Source organism: Bolinopsis microptera, chromosome 6 (genome assembly GCF_026151205.1).
Source record: "Bolinopsis microptera isolate Bmic1 chromosome 6, MBARI_Bmic_1.0, whole genome shotgun sequence".
NCBI classification, from domain to species: domain Eukaryota; kingdom Metazoa; phylum Ctenophora; class Tentaculata; order Lobata; family Bolinopsidae; genus Bolinopsis; species Bolinopsis microptera.
The window spans coordinates 13043946-13066853 of NC_087077.1; the positions used below are offsets into that span (position 1 = coordinate 13043946).

The 22908-nt window shown below is 40.2% G+C and overlaps 1 protein-coding gene across 2 annotated transcripts in view; it reads left to right on the forward strand.

The window, feature by feature from the left end:
• Positions 1 to 834: 834 nt before the first annotated feature.
• The window catches only part of LOC134816304 (uncharacterized), a 157021-nt gene continuing 134947 nt past the window's right edge, over positions 835 to 22908 (forward strand). For both annotated transcript variants that reach the window (XM_063825088.1, XM_063825087.1), the window contains exons 1-2: positions 835 to 999; positions 1884 to 1933. In XM_063825088.1, coding sequence (XP_063681158.1) covers positions 842 to 999; positions 1884 to 1933 — 208 coding nt within the window. In that variant the 5' untranslated portion in view covers positions 835 to 841. The remainder of the gene's footprint in view (positions 1000 to 1883; positions 1934 to 22908) is intronic.

Sequence of the window (22908 nt, forward strand, 5' to 3'; positions counted from 1 at the left end):
TAATTCTTTGTAAATTTTGGATTTGAGCAATTTTTTAGATTATCTGTATTATGAAGTTTTGAAGTTCTTGCAGGATAGAATTATCATTTGAATATAGTTTTAAAGTAATTACAACACTCAAATCTATTACATTTATTTAGGACGTTACAGAAGTAAGTAATTTATTGTAGTTTGAGGAGTCCTCACTGGCGTTTCTCTTGTCGCTAATATATGTGATCAATTGTAAACTTGAAATTACTGTAGGTTCACATTTGCATCATATGGTTTAATTAGTTTCAAAGCTATGAACAAAGTAAAGTTGGTACTCCTAGCAGCAATGGACCACATTATGCTGATGCATTCATTCATTCTGTTCCCATATCCTTTAAAAATCCAAAGAACCACTTTACCAAACCTCAAGATCAGGGAGTGGCTGTTTTTCTCAAATAAAGAATTGTAAGGTCAAAAAAGTTAGAGCTGTTTAAAGTCCCAGTTTTACTAGTAATTACAGGTAAACCTCAAAATTTGGCGCGTAATATCTCAACAATGCAAGGTCAGACTTTGATCCGTTTTTTGTCTCCAGCAGCTCTATCACATGTGTGTAAACTAAAAAATTTGTGTGACTGATAAGGCCTCATTCTTATTTCAAGTGTATTCAAGTCGCCAAACCTGTAGCAGAAAACTCAAATTGTTGCACGTAAGAGCCTCTACTAAAAGTCTGATGTGTATTTACTTCACCATAACCATTAATCAACATTTTCTTCAAATTCTGTAAGTAAGGTTCCTCATGATCATAACTTTTATATGTTGTTCAACCCGATATCCATGTAATTCTAAAAACACCTGCTTATTATAGGCAAACATGCCGGAAGCAACCCCAGATGAGACTCCAGTATGCTATGCCATGTCAAAGTTTCTGGACAACAGTGGGTTTCTGAACATTCAGCCACGATCTGGTTTTCCATTGGAGGTTCTCAATTTCTGGCAGTATGTGGGAAAATACCCCATTAGTGCAGCTGGGTAAGTGGAAATATCTTGTGTCCACATTAGAAATATATAGCACTGTGCAACATTGAACAACTGATATATCTAATGTAATTTCTTTGTTATTTTATTTGATGGCACCTATCACCTTAATAATACCAAGAAATCCGTGTGTGTGTGTGTGTGTGTGTATGTTTGAAATTTCCGAACGGTTATACAAAATAAACGGTAAGAGTTATGGGACTGGTTTTTTCGGTATAGTGCCGACAAAACTCTGACGAAGCCAATAAGCAAATTTTATAAAAATCGGCCGGTGGTAAGTGGCTTAATTGATGGTTTTGTACTATTAATGCAACATTATGGAGTGAGCCACTAAAATGGCTCACTTTTTCTTCCTATTCGCTCTCTTTGTAGCGATGGTAATTAGGTTAGCTCCGCAAGTGATATTAGGAGTGTACTTGGGCACTGATTGTGGTCTGTTTAAACTGTAGAGAGAGTTCATACTTTCATACGACAATGTTTATGCATATAATACTATAAGTTTATTAGGGGGGGGGGGGGGGAGCCTTCATTTGCGGTCGGTTTGTTTACTTTTATACGACAATGTAATGCATGTTTTCAAATATAAGGCGGGTGTGGTGCGGAGTTAATAAGGGTTAATTTCTAAAACGATTTAAAGCGGTTTAAGACGGGAGTGATGAGGTGTAATAGTCGTGGTACAGATACTATTGGATATGTGAGGGAACTCCGAATAGAATTGCTCACCTAATGCGGGTTTTGAGTCAGCGGGTAATTACTCCTACCCTTTTTAACTGCGGCAGTGAAATCCCGGCCGAAGGCCGGGTTACACTAGTATTTCTATAATATCACAGTTATGAACATTTGTAGGAAATTGTTTATCTGAATTTTGATATTTTCAGGTTAATGATAAATTTGACAAGCAGACTGATCTCATTAGAAACTAGTCACGGTTAGTGCAAAGTTAAAACTGTTATCATTCCATTACAAACTCATTAAGTTGGTCACCAGCAGGCTGTTAGTCACCTGATAATCACATGTACTTCACTCTAAATAACTGTTCAAGTAGGTGGTGGTTCTATCACCTCCCTGAGTTTTGCTGGTGTATTTCCGTCTCCACAGGTGCAGATCCGTGGAGGGTACTGTTTAAGTACATCACGTTTACTCCAAATAAGGTATAATCGGTATCACGTGACGATTCCGTTTCCTGGATGAGTGTCAAGCCCTTGATCCCCTGGTGGTGTTAGCCAGCAAACCATGAATTTACTAATACTGTCTGCTTCGCACCAACACTGTAACCTTGTCAAGGCTCTGACTGTTCGTGTTCCACTACTGGTGTAAGAGGTGTTGAGTAATGGATAACAAATAGATGTATAATCTCAGTGAAATGATAGCACCAATAACAACGGTATTTCATCACGTCATGTCAACTGGTAGTTGCTACGAAACTTCTTGTTTGTGTCGCTGCTGATCAAAGGAATTAAACAGCTTTATCAGCCATACTAATACACCAGATCTCCAGTAAAACCATACAACCATACAACCAGATCAATGGAGAGGAGCTGTTCAGTCGGATACTTCCCTGCTTAAACTGGGTTACATTGAGAATAACGAGAGATGGTAGAGAATATGTTGTTTGATCCGAATAATAACACCCAGCATTGAGTCTCCTGATAACCACGCTGCACTTGTATGGTAGAGAGAGAGAGAGAGAGAGTAATAACACTAATGTATTCCAGACTGGACCTGGCAACAGCTCAAATAATTCTCCTTCTTTTCTGTCTGATATTGCTACAATTTAGTTATAATATTCAGCTCTCTCTCCACAGTCACGTGGAGGGAGAAAGAAAGTTTAATTACAGGCAATGCCATTGCCTGAGTATATAATACAGAATATGAGGAATCTAATCAGCAAATGGTTGTGTTAAAATCTTGACAGTTTGAGTGTACTCTACGGTATAGGTAGTGTGTAGAGTATTTTGTGGTTTTCAAATCAAATCTTTAACTCGTACCATATTTTAGCTGCCTCTGTCTTCTCAGGCTTTCACAGCTGTACGATGTACGCCCTTTTCTATACAGAGCTATATAACAGTATAATATCTTTTAAGTATCTTCAGCAATCTCTTAAGGAGTTGTGACGATGTTAATGTACAAGAGATATGAAGATCACAATCAGTGAGGAGAGGTCTGACGTTAATGCCGTGTCACGTGATCATTCGAGTCACGTGATCATTCGAGTCACGTGATCATTCGAGTCACGTGATCTACTATCCCTCTTTTTACATATCAAATCTTCTGTGTACCAGGTTATAGGGAAATATAAGTACTTTAAATAATATAAGGGCGAGACAATATAGCAATCACCTGATGTCTGGAGCAATTAATCAAAACAGCACCCCTATAATGTTAGGAATATTATCTCCTGGTATTTCAGTACAATATACACTACAATATTTAACTACCTTCAATACCGTGTTCTCTAATGTTCTCTAGTGTTCTCTATTCTCTAAACACATGTTCTTTTGAATACTCCTCTCACAACACAGCACATAGAGTATGTTAGAGTATGTTAGAGTATGTGTACTTGGCAGTTAGCCAAGAGAAAGAGTGATAATCAGATGATTAAGCTATTGTTCAGGTTTGTATGCCACACTTGCATTCTACCGTCCTACTGCACTCAGTCCTAGTTAGGTGTCAGCACTACACTACATATACCGGCCTACCATCCCACACATCCTCACTTCCACACTTGCATTCTACCGTCCTACTGCACTCAGTCCTAGTTAGGTGTCAGCACTACACTACATATACCGGCCTACCATCCCACATCCTCACTTCCACACTTGCATTCTACCGTCCTACTGCACTCAGTCCTAGTTAGGTGTCAGCACTACACTACATATACCGGCCTACCATCCCACATCCTCACTTCCACACTTGCATTCTACCGTCCTACTGCACTCAGTCCTAGTTAGGTGTCAGCACTACACTACATATACCGGCCTACCATCCCACACATCCTCGGCTTTGATCAAATAATTTGAGGCACAGTGTATAACACTATAACTATAGTTGGCATTTCTGTTGGACAAAAACGTTTTGGCAATATATTGGCAGTTGGGATAGTGCTAAGCACTCTAAACTATAAAGGTGCATGGGAATGTTGGATTATGGTATGGTTGTCATATTGTTGGTGTGGCGTCCGCAATATTATCAGTCGCCTTTGAAAATCTACTACAGATTTTCTTTCTGTATATCACTATACAGTTCCTCTTTAGAAAAAGTGCATGTGACAAGTAACGAGACAAGGATGCTCTAGGATCAGGAGCGACAAATGATCAATTGTTCTAGACGTGAGGCTTTCTGCAGTAACGGCCCTAGCGAACAGGGGGATGGTTGTTCGCTTGAGTACTATGATGCGGTTATACAAGTCTGGCAAAACAATTTGTGACCTGCCTATTGGCCGGGCGCCGCCGTAGACTCAACACATGGTGTGTGGGGTATTTACCTCGGGCACACACCTTAATCTCTCGACCGGCGGGTCACACCCAAATCTCCTGCTCCAACTCTTTCAAAGGCTGGTACCCTACTACTACGTGGCCAGAAGGAAATTCTTGTAGGAACTCTTAATGTACGAACAATAAGAGAACAATACAAGAGGGATGAGCTGGGTGTATGCATGAGGGATAGTGGCGTACATATTTTGGGCATTCAGGAGCATCGGGTAGTACATAGCACTGAAATCGAGTATCAAGATCTTGGAAGCTCTCACCTCATAACAACTTCGGCATGGAGAACCAGCAATGGGGCGGCTGCTGGTGGGGTTGGTATTGTCTTGGACAAAAATACAGTATTCAACTCATTGATTAGTGTATACTCACATGACAGGAGGACGATGGTAGCCAGCTTTGCAGGGAACCCGGTCACAACTGTTATTGTGAGTTATAGCCCGACAGAGGGGGCGACTGTCGACGAAGCAGAAAACTACTACGACAGCCTTGGTGGTGCCATCGACCAGATACCAGCCCACAACTTACTATTCGTTGTAGGAGACCTCAATGCGCATGTCTCATCATCAGGAAACTGGACATCCTGGTCTAAACTTAAAACTGATATCGCTCTACAAGAGAGGTACACAGTGGAAGTTAAAAACCGCTTTTCCATACTTGAAAAGGATGATCAGACGGCAACAGAAAGGTACCAATGCTTTATTGATGCGAATAGGACAACTTCTCGACTTTTACTACCTGAAAAGGAGAAAAAGAAAAGATGTAAAATCTCAGCGACTCCAAGTGTTGAGATTGCCAGGCTGAAGCTGAGGGAATGTAGCATAAAATACCACTCAGATGCTACAGAAGACAACCGAATAGCTGTTCAAGAGGGCAAACAGAAGCTAGGCGATGCTTATCAAGCAGCCAAAGAGCACCTGCTGGAGGGGCAGGTCCGGGAACTGGAGGAAGCAAGTTGGCAGGGCAGACATGCTAAAAGCTGGACCATGATCAACAAGATCACAGGTAAAGCTCCATCATATACTGGCAAAATCAAGGGAAACTCACCAACGGAAAGGGTTCAGAAATGGAAGGACTATTTTGCTACTCTTCTCGGCTCACCACCGACGGTAGAGAACGCGGAAGAGGATATTGATCCAGTCCACCCACCTCTGAATATCGGAACAGAACCGTTTACGTTGGATGAGTACAGGAAAGCAAAGTCCAGCATAAAGGAAGGGAAAGCATGGGGTGACGACAACATAGCCCCAGAAGTCTTAAAACGATGCGACCTTGATCAAATTGTCTTAGACTTCTGTAACAATGCTCTATTGAAAGGTGAGAAACCAGACCAATGGTCAACTGCCAACATCATACCAATTCCAAAGAAGGGCGACCTTAGCGAACCAATGAACTATCGGGGAATAAGCTTGTCATCCCTAGTTGCCAAGTCTCTAAACAAGATGGTTCTAAACCGGTTGAAGCCAGAAATCGAGACAATTCTGCGTAGAAACCAGAATGGATTCAGACCAGGAAGGTCAACAACTCAACAGATATTGGTACTGAGACGTCTTATAGAGGGTGTCAAGAGTCGGAAACTGCCAGCTGTTCTGACATTTATAGACTTTAAGAAGGCTTTCGACAGTGTACATCGTGGGAAAATGCTAAAGATTCTAGAAGCTTACGGCATTCCAGTCAAAATCGTGCAGCTTATACGGCTCATGTACGAGAAGACAATGGCCAAAGTCCTAACTCCAGACGGAGAAACTGAATTGTTCGAGATACTTGCAGGTGTGTTACAGGGTGATACCTTAGCACCTTACCTCTTTGCAATAGTCATCGACTACTGTATGAGGCAAGCCATAGGCGATGATGCGGAGCGACTTGGACTCACCCTCGAACGTAGAAAAAGCAGAAGAGTGGGGCCCAAGATCATCACCGATGTGGACTTTGCAGATGATATAGCACTTATATCTGAGGACATGGACAAGGCTAACGAGTTCCTGCTCAGAGTAGAATCGGCGGCAGCAAGCGTGGGACTACACATAAACGAAGGCAAGACCAAGGTCATGACACTGAATATGGAGGATCGATCTAGCGACCTACAAAGTCGATCCGGGGAAGCCATAGAAAATGTAGATGATTTCATCTACTTAGGCTCCTGGATTGAGAGCACAGATAGGGAGATAAGGGTTAGAAAGGGAAAAGCGTGGGGTGCCCTACATAGACTGAAGGATATCTGGAAATCCAAACTCTCAAAGAGCCTAAAGATTAGATTGTTCATAGCGGCTTGTGAATCAGTACTGCTCTACGGATCAGAAACCTGGACACTGACAAAGGCTCAAGAGAAAAGTTTGGACGGGACATACACAAAGATGTTGCGTATGGTGCTGGGTATCTCATGGAAGGACAAGGTCAGCAATATAACTTTGTATGGTAGCCTCCCAAGGCTGTCAAACAAGTTACGAAGCAGGAGATTAAAAATGGCGGGACACTGCATCCGACATCCTGAGCTACTTGCCAGTGATTTAGTCTTATGGGAACCTACGCACGGTAGAGCACAGCAAGGCCGACCAAGACAAAGCTACTTGTCTATGTTACTGAAGGAAGTTGGGACAAACTCTAAAGAGGAACTGCGAACCCTGATGCGGGACAGGGATATATGGAGGGGGTTTTCTGGCGTAGATCGGACTTAGCTCCGACATAGTAGTAGTAGTTGTATGCCGTGAGGTGTTATGATCACCAGTTTTACCATTGTCCCTTACATTCTCACTAGTCACACTAGACCCCAGGTCTTGAAGCGGAGTGTTACAAAGTTACTAGTTACTAGTTTCAGCCTCACGGGGCCTTTATTTCCATCATGGAAGTTTATTTTTAGTGTCAATTACATGTGCTGGAAAGCGTTCAAATCTGATAAGTGCTATAATAGTGCAGTACGAGCGGTACGAGATCCATATTTAAGTATGATCCACACACAAGACATGGATTTGTTAATTCTCTGGAAGCTCTTGAGAACTAATATTAAATCGTCTCATGACAACCGCCTAATCATGGTAGAGAGACAAAGTAGGTACCTTTACTCAAGTTATTAGTCCAATTAGCCTAATAATTAATTCCGTATAAATAATATACATTAATAATGTATACACAGTATAATACACACGTTACAATACACATGGGGGGCTGCGTGCTATTCTCTCTCTCTCCCCTGGGTCCCACACTGGATTTCCACACGGAGTATGCGTGTAAAGGCTACACACTCTCTGTATTGTGTTAATAAGAGTATAGATTGGGTAGATTGGCAGGTGGTCAGGGTGTGTTATGTATAACACGTGTGTTCTGTGTTCACTGTTTTGTACATCTTTATGTGTTTAGTGGAACTTTGCCAACAGAACTGTAGTCTTGCTCGCTTGCTTACGTTAGATATTGCACCCTTTTTCTGGACATGATGGAGAACTAGGACTTGAAACTTTGTTGCCGGCAAAAAGGCTGCCGGCAAGTAGAAAGTAACCAGGGCTGAAAGCCATCACCAGAACGTTTGAGCCAGCGGAAAGATTACTGAAAGTTATAATAATAAGGTCCTTAAATCGTCCATTTTGAGAAGCACCAAGCTCCTTTGTGTCCTAATAATGTTACAATTCAGTGAACAAGTTGTAATTATCGACTACTACAAAAAGTACATGTTACGTCAAATTTATCTCTTCTTATTTTCCGGTCTCCTCTACAAAAGTACAAAGTCTGAGGTCTTACACTTGTACGGTTACTGCGTTACACTAACTTTGGTCTTTTGTAAAGGTTTTAAGACGCCGCCTAAAATATATCAGTCGTCAGGCGAGCAGGTGTATTGTTAAGTTACAGATAAATGTGTGTCTAGAGAAACTCTACAGAGTCTGCGCTACTAAATAGCTTGCAGTAGTCTGCATTCTGCATCTCTCTTATCTCTTCTGCAGCTCTCTTATCTCTTCTGCAGCTCTCTTATCTCTTCTGCAGCTCTCTTATCTCTTCTGCAGCTCTCTTATCTCTTCTGCAGCTCTCTTATCTCTTCTGTAGCTCTCTTATCTCTTCTGCAGCTCTCTTATCTCTTCTGCAGCTCTCTTACCTCTTCTGCAGCTCTCTTATCTGTTCTGAATAGTGAGGAATTTCCTTCCGACCACGTACTCTCTAGCTAGACCATAAGCTTCTCTTCCTCACTACTTTGGTGATAATTAAAGAAACGAGCCTGCATAAGTTGAAACGAAATGAAGTGAAATGATTAGTATATATTATACAGAGTTATAACAGACTGTCGGGCTAGAATTATAGTCACATAGACGATACATTTACCGTGATGTAATTTTCTATTGTGAGGATCCTCTCAATGACTGTGATGAGGTCGACTAAGATGGTCTATTAAAATAACTTCTCACGCTCCTTTTCACATACATACACCGTACTCACACACTTGTAAAAACTCTACGGTTTCTGTACAGTAATTTATTTATAAACTAATTCTTTTTCTGTGTACTGGTTTACCAATTACCAGGTGAAATGTGATAACATGTTGACTTGCTGATTTCTTCGTACCTGCAAATAATGAAGAGCCTTATCTCGTTTGTTGACAATGTGAACTTTTAAACTGTAGAACTGATAACAATATTTCTGCGACAAACCTTTAAATGTTGTTGTTTTCAGGCCAACCTTAACCATTTCTGAAAGTATAACTTTAATCTTTATATAATTTAAAGTTTCTTTTTAACATCTACTTTTGAAAATATCACCCCAGAGCTTTCAAATTAATTCGCACCCGAAAACATGCAAACAAGGACAGATCCCTGTTTTCATATCCTCGTAATTTCACCCGCAAAAGTAATGAAAAGTTCACACTGGAACTAGTCAGAAAGTTCTCATTATGAAACTACTCAACCCCACACGTGCACTGAGACCCCACAAGTGATCTCCACCACCAACACCGTCACCCCACGTTTAGTGGAGTCTTACTGGGTTTAATAAGTGGCCGGTAATGTCAACAGTTACTGGGTTTAAAACAGTCTGCTTATCTTCTATCAATCATAATATCAGTTCTCTTTAACTGCTTCTCTCGGTTTAAGAATCATATCTCGTGTTATAGAAGCGAGTCTGTGTTATGTTACAGTGAGCTTCTGTTGGTAGACTCTGAACAGACTGCTTCCCTCACTGCCTCCCTCACTGCCTCCCTTTATTACGGTTTACCAGCAGCAATACCAGCAGTAGTTTTAAACAGGATCTTTAGACTCAAAACAGGATGCTAGACTCAAAACAGAGTATGTTAGACTTGTTCCGTGCTGATTCTCATATGGGAAGCAGTATAGGTCATAAAATGTCCATTGAATAGTAATGATATGTCGTACTTGTAGAGTAACTTCAGTTCACGAATAATGATGCTGATTCCTTTATTGCTTCCCTCCTACTCCCACAATGCTTCCCTCTAGGTTTAGTTCCCAGGGTCTTTTAGACCTTGTTTAGAGGGATTCTGAAAACGTACACATTCCTGCGATTATCTTCATTATCTTTATTTTAAAACATTCTTACTACTGCTTTATAAAACTGAGCCCGTGTTGGAACTGAAATAGTCTAAAAGTGAAAATTTATAATTAAACAGTAATGATGTGTTCTAGATTTAGTCCAGTTCAAGAAAAAATGATCATGATTGGGGCTAATAACGTGCAGTAATAGTTGAGTTTACCTCTGAAAGCACTATGTAACTAGCTATGTAACTAAAAATATCACTAGAGTTACTACGCGATATATCATTAGACACTACAGTTAGTCATATCTGTAAAACTGCATATATTTAGAATTAGTAACCAGTTGCACGCTCTACCACTGATATCTGCAACACTGCATATTTAGAGTTAGTAACCAGTTGCACGCTTTACCACTGATATATGTACCACTGTTTAGTATTTGTATTATACTGTTCACAGTACAGACACTGCCTCACAATAACCACTGTCAGTTACACATCTGCAAGCGTTCCTCCAGTGGTTTGTCATTACTCAAAACTAAGGCTCTGTCAGTTTTACTACTGTTTTCCCAGAGTTACACCACCGGAACCATACCAATGGCAAAGCTAGGCAATAAAAGGATACACACCAATATTCGGGGTTCTGGGCAAACGGAGGATAATAAATCCCAAGAAAACATTCCTAAGGCACGGGTCCCTCAGGTTGTAAAAGAAACCCGTTAGTGGAGTTAGTCCGGAACCTGAATCACATTTTAGAGAATCAGAGGTGTATAGAAACATAGGAAACAAAGGGTAGGTGATAGGAAAAAGGTTGTATAGGAAACGGGGACGTAAGATCGAGGGGCTAGGACGGTACTGGAGGACATCCACTTAGAACAGGCCAACGGGTTCAAACAGGTGTACGCTAGTAAACGGAAAAAAGGATCTCGGGAAACAAGGAATGCAGACTAGGAGGCTAGGCCGCTAGTATTAGGAAAGGGAACACAGGGGAGGAGGCGCAAGGAGAGTGCCTGAGGAGTTGAAAGGTGTAGGACAGTAGGAAGGTCAAAACCTTAAAGGACGGCAAAGATTAAATAGGCAAAACAGCGAAAGCCGGGGGAATGGTTAGGTATGGCGTAAAGGGTATTAATACATCCATAATATGTGATGATTAGAGAAAACAGGTGCGAGGTTGAAGTAAGGGTAAATCAAATAGAGGTGAGCAGAATATAGGGGAAAACATCACGAGGTCAAAGGGTGAAAAGGTTCATAGGCCACCAGGAAGTCAGGTTGCGGCGAGGAAGATCACAGGTATAGGTTGAGGAGGTAGGAAGGTAACGAAAAAAAGGAGGTGTAAGAGGAAACAGCGGACAGAGGGTGAAAGGTAGAAAGGTCAAAAGGAAGTAAGCCTAAACTGGGGGTAATCTTACATCAGTGGACGAGGAAGGTGTAAAAGGTGAAGCTCAGAAACAGAAAACGACAATAAAATGAGACAAATAAAAGGTGTAGGTCGGCAGGGAAAAAACGGTAAAAAGGAACGAGGTAGGAGGAGGAATAACGGAAGAGATAATATAAAGGAATCAGGAATTACGGTAGGTGGACGGGAAGGTGAACTAAAGGTGAGGGGGTGGAAGCCGTCAACATTGGTGGGTGAGAGGGTACGAGAGGCGGATATCGAATAGAGGTGAGGAGGTACTATAACGGCACCCTCCCAACGGGCTGACGGAAACAACTGTCCCACCCCCTGATTAAACCATTTTTATAACAGTGTCCGAAATCTTTTTTAATGTGCTTGCTTTCATCACTTAAAAATCTAATAGCTTTGACGATTGCTTCCATGCTGGATGGCTGTATTATGCAGCAAGATGCCCCACTATTTCCGCCCTCCCGCTGTCCGCCTGTTGATATGTACACTCCGCTCGCCACCCAATATGGACCCCAGCAGCACCTCCGAGGGGTGAATTAGTTACGATAGTTCGCTCTAGTGGTATGAGCATAACGTTTCATATCATTACTCTGTCACCTCCTCGTTAACCGCCCTCCGTTCCGCCCCCGCGCTACGTTAGGATTTGTGGCGCCTCGCCCTCCCCCCGATTCGTTACTACGCCTCCGCCCCCCTTCATCTTACATTCATTTCCGCTCGCGCTCTCCCCACTCGGTTAAACTTACCTCTGGTCTCTACTTCAATAGTACAGTTTTGTAACCTTACCCCCCCACTCGTCTGTACCACCCTGACCCCGCCCCTCCCCCCCCCCCCAACTACACCGCCACTGTCGTGGCGCTGATTATTGTCCCCCGCCGCCGGGCCTCACATTTAACCGGAACTCCTTTTCCATTTCCCCCCGGAGCCCCACATAAACGCCGCTCCCCCCCCTGCGTACACCCTCCCCCCCTCCCCGCTGATTGACGTATAAAATATATATATTACGCATTGTGGTGCGCCTTTTGCGTGACCCCTTGTAGAGTGCTATAACCACAATTAAGTTCTGGCTGTAGGCACAACCACTCCTAATTTATCCTGCAGTTGGCACACTTCACTGGATTTTGGGGGTTGCAGATCAGTGCAATGTTGCACCGGGGACCCACGACTCTATCCTCCCACCCCCCCCCCCTCGCCCCCCCCCCCGCCTCACATACAATCTATGTATTAGGAACTAGGGGATATGAATGGTTATCTATAGTTTATAAGCTTATTCTTTCACGGACAAGTTTGTACATTAACATACATATTGGCCTAGTGATAGGTGGCCCCCCTACACTCTCGCCTCCGGCACTATCCCCACCGTCTTACTACGGCCCCCCCTTACCCCCCTCATTCCAACCCCACCACCATCTCCTACTTTTCCGCCACCCCCGCTGTCCCTACCACCTCCCCCCCCTCCGCCTCTCCTTCTACACCCCCCGCCCCCCGAGTGCCACACCCTCCCCCCCGCCCCCCTCTGCCCCCTCCGTCCTGTGGCCACCCGCTCCCCCTCCCGGTCGCCACGACTCTGATCCATCCCCCTCGTCCGAGATAGTACCTTCTCGTCAATCCCTGTGCAAGATGAGTGCTGTGTTTCTACATCTTCCTGACAAATACTGTGAGAATAAGTACTTTGACCTTAAGACTTTTGCCTTAACCCTAGTCTATTCCTGCTGGTCGGAGCAGGTGTCGACGCAGGGTGCGGGGCATTAGATGTGGTTTACTGGTTCTACCGCTCGAAAATCAGATTAGTGTATTTATTTTAGAATTCCCGCATTACGACTTAGCTGCTGCTCAGATAATAATTAAGTTATTCAACCAATAAAATTACAGCCGCTACATATTCCACATATTAGCGGGGTTAGTGTACATGTAAACCAAGTGTGGAAAGACGAGCGTATGAATGACAGTATAGCATGGCACGTGTATGTAGTCAACAAGGCATTTGTTACTACTATTGTGTTGTTCCCATATTATCTCCTCCTCTCTTCTCTTTCTAGCCTACTTATTTAGGTTACTTTAGCTCCTTTCCTTCCTCTTTGTTAATAACACTGTTTTGAGCTGGAGTTATATATATAATAGTTATTATAACAGAGGAGACTACTAATAGCGGGTACCTAATAGCCTGATAATATGGGTATAGTTAGAGTTAGGACACCCGATAATAAGTACCACTAATTGTGGGGGTCAGGATTTTAGCTCTTAACAGGTTTTGAGCTGATGTGATATTCCAGGGTCGCTTTGACAGGCAAACTCTTTGATAGGAAACACTAGTGGTGATATTTGAAGGTGTGTCAGATATATAATTGATATTAGTTTTAGAGTACTGTAATATTGTTTTAGAGCTAGTGGGATCTGACCAGTTTAACGATACAACACTGAGTCTATCCATATACCAGAACTGTCACGGGTCTCTCTCTAATCAGACACGTGTTAATCAGATTCAGTCACGTGTTAATCAGATATCAGTCAGTCTGACACGCCCGATGTAGATCACATACCTCTTTTAGTACATGATATTATTTATTATAGTATACTGACCTCCACAAAATGCTAATACTTGGAGGCTAGTTAAATAGTGTGTATTAGTAAATCATTTACCGAGTAAGGGTATTGTGCTTTTTTAAGCAGGAATCTCTGCCTCTGTTGAATGGCATTCCAGTATTTCTTATCTGGACACAGCAGTCCATGCAGTGCTAAGTTTGAGATTCTGTCTGAAATTGGATTGAATATCCAAAAGTATTTTATTGGATCTTGACTTAATGTGGTTGTAAATCTTACGACTTAAAAGAGCTGAAAAATAAATTGGGTTGGGTTTGTGGAGAGTACTCTTCTCCGTGATATTCCAGTATTTCCTTATCCTAGCTTTATTGAGACCACCAATCCGTGTTAGTATGAGCTTTAGTCTGGAGGGAATAACCATTAAGTTTAACAAGTATTTTACTGGCGTTCTTGGCTACAGTATCTACATGTATAGTGTAATTTAACCCAAGAAAGGAAAAAATATCAAGAGCTTGTCTTTGAAATTATTGGTGGGGGTGTGTGTTGTGGAATCCTCTCTACATCTTGGCTTGTATTGGAATGGAGTTAGATTACCGATTGTCGACTCCATTTTTGATTTTACGCAGCTTTTCAAAATACTATTATATGACCTTTAATCGGGAAGTTTATGTATTAACGGGAAACGTTAGTATCGAGAGGTACCCGGGTTTAAATGCGCCATCATGTGATGTCCCGTCATCAAAATTAACAATTAGTGGACAACCCCTTACAACTTATGGACGTAATAAATTATGAATGTAGTCAGATTTTAAAATAACCCTGGAAGTTATTACTGTTTTTAATCTTTGGTCATGTTAATTACATTCTTGTTATATACCAATGTACATTCCACAGTCGTAAACTTGTTCCCTCACACCTGTTTATTACTTATTCCGCTTCTTGTTTGAGGAATCAAAACCTGCCTATATTAACCAGGTCACGTTCCAATAACCACTAATAATAGGTTTGAATAATGTGCGGTAATGTGCGGTAATGTGCGGTAATGTTGCGGTAATGTGCAGTGGATAGTGGCACACTACTGTCCACAAGGATCACACGACCTTGTTATCAGGGAACTGACACTAGGGAGGCAGTGTTAATACACACTACACGTACTCTGGTATATGGCTTAATTATCGTTTTAGTGGGGGTCTACTGGTCGACACATTAATCCTCCTTGATCCCCTCTACACTCACTGTGTACTGTGAGTATTACTGAGAAAGGGAGACAACTTTGTTTAAAATTTACCTCCTAAACATGCTTCAAAATCATTCAACCGACTATTATTTAAAGACAGAAGAGATTGCTTTGTCCGGACATTGTACACTTTTACACACTGTTTTGCAGGGTGCAAACACCTGGTACGTTAACAGTTTAAATTACTAGGTCGTCATGATGTAGCTGTAGTCTAGGACTTATTATATGGGTGGTTACCATGGTGACTGAAGACAGGTTGTAGTTACCATATAATGATCTATAATAGGCAATTCCCTTTAGACGTTCTTGTAGTTTGTACAAGTACAGTTGCCATGGTTTCAAGGTCTAGTTTGGTTCGCTTGTGGTAACCTGTTTGGTTGTCGTGGTTAACTAGAGTAGTCGTCATGGTTACATAGACACATTCAAAACAGCTTCAGCTTAGTTCTCTTTAGAGGTAGTTATGTAGATAACTTTTTCAATGTACATATATTGTTAGTGTTTTAACGAAAGGAAAGTTGTTAACAGTCAAGTGTAAGCGCGTTCCACACACTTATTCACAATGTGGTTCGAGTAGTATTGAGCCAACAGTGGTACCTGACAAAATACTCTTGCTCATTATTTTTACTCACATCACATACTTGAAACTGTACAATGACTCCTCTATTATTACCACCACGATTGGTTAATGGCCGATTGGTAAATACAATATTACATTTTTTTGTATGTAACATTTTCCATAAATGTTTATTAGTAGAGCCTGTTTTCTTCTTATTAAAGTACATGCTAAGTTTTCTACATAACCACTTTGGAGATCAGTAGTAATTCCAATAACAAGCACCAATAAATTCTGCTTTTGGTTCCGAAATGGTTACGTTAGGAAATTATAAAAAGTAAGTGCTTTTCAAACTCTACACTCTACAGCTTCCTCTGTTATTAGTACGTGAAACATTCCCCACTTTTACATTGGTGTGTCATGTTGGCAGACGAGGTTGTTATGCCAAACCCTGTGAGAAGCTCACGGCTGGGATAATGGCTCTATCAGGGTTAACCACTGTCGGGTGTGATTAACCTGCATTTAAGTAATTAGCAGAGTTAATTAAGAAATTAGCAGAGAACACACCAAGTCTCCGGGATCTCAGGAGATGGTCTGGGAGTTCCTGTGGATGTAAGGAAAAATGTTAGATCTACCATTACATTGTACTTACTTGCGTAGATACAAGGGAAACACCAGCTTGGATAGTTTCAAATAGTTTATATTTAGACGGTTAAGTTGAAGGAATTGAGGATAAAGCGTTGGACGGAGAGATGATTAAAATCCTGCTTTATTAGTTACTTTGGTAGGCTATAGTTTTCTATTTAGGTTTTTAGTGGGCATGGTCGGGAGTTGTTACTGAACAAATAATACACGCTTATCTCATCTAACAAAAAAAGGTAACTTTACGCAGCAGTTTGATTATAATTAATTCATTAACTTTTCTTCAATCTTCATGATACTCACAAAGGAAAAGTTTATTCATAAATAACGAATCATATATTTTTGAATTTACAGAGTGGTTTCAATGGCGTCGCGTTTATATATCTTTTAAGTCTTGTATTGTTACCAATATTCTTGAGATGTTAGTGAGGTTGGTTAGTAGTAAACAATAGTAACTCCCTGTTTTGTCTTACTATGCAGAAGCAATTTTTTAACATTTGTATTTAAAGGTTAGCTTAACCATTACAACTACAGATTACGGAAACTGAAAGTTTTTTCTCGTGTGATGAATATGACCATCGTTGCCAACCTTCAATAGTAACTCTTTACTTATCTTAAGTGCTCTGCCAGATCACAGAACTCCTGTTCTTGCCAGTCTGCTCCCATGTCTTGAATCCTCATGAGAGGTGATGACTGAAAATTAGTTCACCATTACCCTAGATAACTCTAGATGTGTTGCCACATATTTACCGTCCATCAACCAAAAGACCGCCGAAAAAACAAGTCATTAGAAACAACTTGTTGGAACAAGGCGCGGCCGTGATGGTTAGATAATTCAAAGTTGAAGGGCACATTCTCATTAATGTGCAACTACACATGTTTGCGCGCGCCAGGAAATTCGCTTGCGATTTTCCATCATCGTAGACAAGATTAATTGCAGTCTATATTTTTGCATTGACCCATTCTTAACAAAATGACTCTATCATAACAAAAAATTACAAAAGATTAAAACAGACATAGAACCAATTGGTTTTTTAAACCCCAAAATAATTCTTAAATTCGATTGGTATCTTTCAGGGGGGGGAATGCGACCCATCTCGTAATCAGTCCTGAAAGGAGTTTCAGTTATACCCGTATGGAGTATTGGGCTAAGCAAGTCCCTAAACTCCACTTACAGACCAGCAGGTAAATACAACAGTAACTTGTTAGAGATGCTGTTATACTATTGTACCAGAGGTTAGGGACGCGATTTTGCTATCAGTGGAGGATGGGGGATTTATTAGGTTATTCTTTTAGCAAACAATTTGAGGGAAATACACGACTCGTGTTTAGTGATAAGAATAATGTTGATTAATACATTTGTAGATTGAAACTGTGACAACGGGCGTTATATGTTATTTAACAGAAAAATATGTTAAAAATGCCCCAGCAATGAAATTACGAGTTAAATGAGGAAGACTTTTTAAAAAAGTTTCAAATGTCAGAGATATTGGTTTTTGGATATTTGTCGTTATTTTTTTTTTCTTCCGCGACTTATTTCCCGGAAGAAGCATTCTTTAGAACTTTATCAGGAACCACGTGATCTTTTGAGATGTCAGTGCAATTTAACCGTTTCTGTGTTTTGGGCTGTCTGACATCTAATGTAGAAGCACACTGTTAGTGTCTGATCTTGACAGGACAGTCTAGCTGCAAGAAATATGTATGGAAGAATGACCGAAATATGGAAGATAACAGTAGAAACTGGTTATAACAGTTTCTTGTCCGTTATCTAAGCAGATAGTTGCCGCTGTTATATTTATCATTTCTGAGTGGTTCTAGGGTTACAATAGTTTTAGGGTTAACGTTTTCCGGTCGTTTTTTTCCTACGCCCTTCAGTGGTTTCACATTACTGTCTAGGGATTGCGTGTATCCTTTGTTCTGAATTTTATCTGTCCGGGAATTTTGTTTTTCTGGGCCCAATCTTACGAATTGTCCAAGAAATGTCTCGTGAATTTTGCCAGACGAAAAATAATTGTTGGTCCCGCGGTTTTTTATTAAATTTATTTTACTGATTATAAAAGTTGGTTTTCGCAAATAAGTTAATTGATCAACATATGCCTTCCTAATCCCCTATTAAAGTCTTGGGCTTTTTCCAGTTAATCTAATAAACGTGCAAAGTAATTCAAATCATTTTCACAACAATTAATTAAATACGTTATTGAGTATTGAGTATTATGTGCAAATGGAATGGGAACGCTTAAAGTTTTAGGGCCAGTTTAGATCTAGTCCACACAGCCCACACCCTCGCTCCATAATACAATAATTTGTTTTACTTCTAGGATGAAAAGCTGTAATACATAATGTTAGAATTAGGATTGGAAAGTCTCACACTCATGATGACCTGAACAGTAGTTGTACACTGAACAGCTCGCAATGAGGGCCGCATAATGCTGTCTACATCAACCACACTGCATAATATAACACTCTAACTGTAGAACTCTTCACTTTCACTGGTATAACTCTTTTCAGGTAGTTTGCACATGCCTTGCAGCCGTTGTTTGTTCTCACCCAGTTTACGTTTTACTGTTTTCATCGATACACCGGGTGTACTGAAGCTAAGACTTGGTTTTAATGCAATGGCTTGCTGGTGGAGTTTCTGATTTCTTAGGTTGAATTTCAATTTTTAATGTGGATGATGATTTGATTTTATACCAAAAAATAGGTTTTTTTAATTAACGAAAATTATTATTCAATCGGTTTTTTTTCGGTCTATGATTCGTAGTTATTTCTTTACGTTCTGATTTTACCGACACTGTTACACAGCTTTTTCTTAATTATGGTTGTCTTATTTTCTGAGGAACTGACTACAATTTATCTATGCTTACTATTCATTTATAAACTCGGTAGTTCGGTTAACGGAACCCTTAGCCGTGACAATTAAAACTGCGCTTTGACTTTAAACTGGTACCAATAACCATCACAGACCCAACTCTCAACCATGACAACTACATTGGTTACCATGGAATAACCCATACTTTTCGCGCATTGCGATACCTCATAATTTCATATACGAATTTTCCGCATGTTTTAAAATAATTCTTGTCGGTCGCATACTTTGGGAACGAAATCAAAAAAGGTCGGAAATGAGAGCTTTTTTGAGTATCTGAATTGGTTTAACGCATATATTTAAAAATATTCGTGTAGGTACATTTGAGTCGATGAGATGGAACATTTTTTGTCGATGAGTTGGCAATTGACACATTTTTTGTCGATGAGTTGGGATATTTTCAGTCGCTAGTTGTGAGACCTGCTCACCTAACAGTTTCCGCGTTCTATACCACACTGGGTAGATGACCATTTCTTATTTAAAATTTCTTATTGCAGTCAAGGCTTACTTACAACCAATTACCGATACTGAACTTGTTTACGGTTGTTATATAGTTCGTTAACCACTTTACCACGTCATGAACTGTTAGTGTTCATTTTAAACGTCAGACTTCCCGTTCATCTTCTAGTATTGATAGTTTGCAACCTGATTCTGCGTCTTCTCGAGTTCATGACTCGAGAGTTTTCATTTATGAGAGCAGTGGAAAGCTTTTCAGTAGAGTTTGTAACTTGATTGTTATTCATGTTACAAAGTCTGCAAAAAAGACCTACCTTACTCGGGATTAATACGACGGGTTTATTAACGACCGGTTTTACTCTCTCGCCATGGGTTCGGGGAAAAAAATATCGGCGAAAATGCTCCAAATACCCACCAATTTTTCACGGCGGCCAATTTACCGGGTGTCCAAACCTTTCAATTTTAGATTTCAAAAATTTTGTCTCAGATGTAAATTTCCTTTTAGAGGTAAGCAAGTTTTGAAATTTTCGCATTGCTTACTAAAATTCGTGATGAACAAGAGGTCGATATGGGTAGTCTGCTGGTAGTCTGCTGGTGTATCGTGTTGGTAGTTCTTTTAGTCTAGCACTCTAGCAAATTAGTTCGTTTTGAATTTAGCATTATTAAATGTTTAAGTGTATCAAAATAACCATTATGACTCCTCAAAAAAGAATGCTAGCGTTTCACATTCTTTTAGAATTTTGAAAAATGACTGATGAAATGATTCTGTTATTGACAGTTTTATTAATTCAAATTCAAGTTTTTATTTAACTGTTACTGTTACCTTGAGTACTATTTCATATGTAGGATAGTCAATACCTAAGAAATTAAAAAATTGGCCTATTAAATCAACTTTGACAAATAAGGATATTATGACAAGATTGGGCAAAATAGGTGAAATTTTTTTGCAAATTTTAGGCCAAATTGAAGTCGAAAAAAAAACCTACAAAAGTGTTCCCCAATGTCTTCTTTAGGTGAATTTAAGACAACGATTAATAGATGAGCACCCATTCCCTTGGAACCCTAAAAGCTGGTGTAGGCGGGTTTTATAACGCCGGTGGTTGAAAAATGTGGGGTTCGGGGTATAAAAAATATGGCGAAATTACCTAAACCCACCGCTTTATCCCGGTCATAATAATCCCGAGTAAGGTAATGAAGCGCCTAATGATATGTAATAGTGCGTCTTACATAATAGCGAAAAGTAATATATCAATTAGACCTACACCTATAACTATGGTAGTTATTTGAATCGGGCATACCGCATATGTTAGTATTTTAGAATTTTCACGGGAAAGTAAGACTATCACTAAAAATTATATCACTAATTTATGATAAGCCACTGTTTAGATCGGCTAAAGAAATGTTGAATATACCCCATCTTTTTATTTGCAAGTTAGGGAAGGAAAATTAAATTTCCACCACATATTCGGACAGTTTTAAGCAACAAATAAAAGCTGCTGCATTCCGTCCTTGGGAAGACGTGATCAGATCAACCTGACGTGGTATTGATATTTGCTAACAAGTATACATAATGCAATGTGAAAAAACATAGTTTGCAAAAATTGTTCGCAACCGCTGTATTAATTAAAAAAAAATTAAAACTAAAGGGGAAAGTTGCAATTCCCTTTAATTTACTGTATTCAGATCTTCTACTAAAGGACTCCTTTGTCACTTTGTCTAATAAAAACTTTGTTACTAATAAAAAATAGGTATAATAAGGGTAGGATACATCATTTCAGATGTGTTTAATATGTAGGCTTAGAGGCAAACCTCCAAAAAGTTCCATAATAATTTATTTTAATCGTTTCCTTTCGGGTTTTTTGTTGCTTTACAAGAGTCGCTTAAGCATGCCAGGGACTCACATATTTACTTGCAGCACATACTGTATACAAACTGCAGCGGACACAGTCACTCAAATTAAACAATATGGGTTTTAACAATATTGATTAAGGGCCGAGTTCTGATTGAAGTTGATGGTTTTGGTTATCATAAAAATCTGACGCCATCCCCCTCAGAAATGCGGGGAGACTTCAATCATCTACGTTGATGGTCTCTGATCATGATAAACAGTCCCATAGTTAATTTATATAATATAGTAATATTGAATAAATCTTTTATTAATTCCCTTTAATACCGGTATACTACCGGGCGTTTAGCCTGTACGTGGGAAGTTTAGTCCAGTCTTGTCATATATTTCATGTAATGATCTTAATCATGCTATAATGTATGTATTTTCACTGTGAGTCGCCGTTAGAATTTGATGATTTTAGATTTTCACTGTGTAGTGTGTTAAGTCACATTACACTGGCTGTACTCACAATTAGGCTTACTTTTCTCATTCGTTGTTAAATATCCCTACTCATCCTCAGCTTTTATGTTCAGTAAATAAAGCCCGTGACTGAGGCCTATATTCATCATGATATTATATCGATTACTGTGTTCGTACAGCCTGAACGTACTATAAACTTGGTAAAATGACCCGCAGCTCTGTGATTGCTAATGCCCCGATCTTCGCGGCACCTTATACTGCCTTTGCTCTTAATTCGGCGCTTGTTGTTCGGTTAATCTTAGCCCTTATCGCTCATGGCCGGGAACCTGGAGGTGAAGTTTGACCTGCCATCATTTCCTTTGTTCCTCGTGACCAGTGAGCACTTTTGTTGACGCCTTTATTAGGGATAGTGACCCCGTCGTCGTAACACTGCAGGCCTTTGATTGTGAGTACTCGTGCAGAGAACTGCTCGATATATTAATGTATTTGTTTCTTTGTTAATAAATACGAATAATAATAAAAAATACACATTGTCTTAGATTGAATAAAATACTTGCTCAGCATGCTTATTTATGGATTTGCATGTTAGGTGTGATTGCGCTACAAGCTCTCGTAAAAAGCGCTTAAAGCGCTAGTGGTCTGCAACTTTGTTGTACTGTGTGGTTTCCGTTACAGTTGGCACCCTCCCTGGCAGTTGTGGTTCTGTCTAAGCACGTGCAGTTTAACAAAGCCCGCGCGATGGCTCCATCCTATCTGCCACACGTTTCATGGATTTAACTGGCGTTTTTTACTAGTCTTTGCTCCGATGTTTTTAAACCCCTACTCGTTTTAGCGTTCTGTTTGCTTACGTAATTTTGTTCGATCTTCTAGTTTTTGCCGTACGGATTGCTGATTTTCAATTCGATGTATTAATAGACTTATAATGGAGCGATGACTGCCTTATCAGCCAACG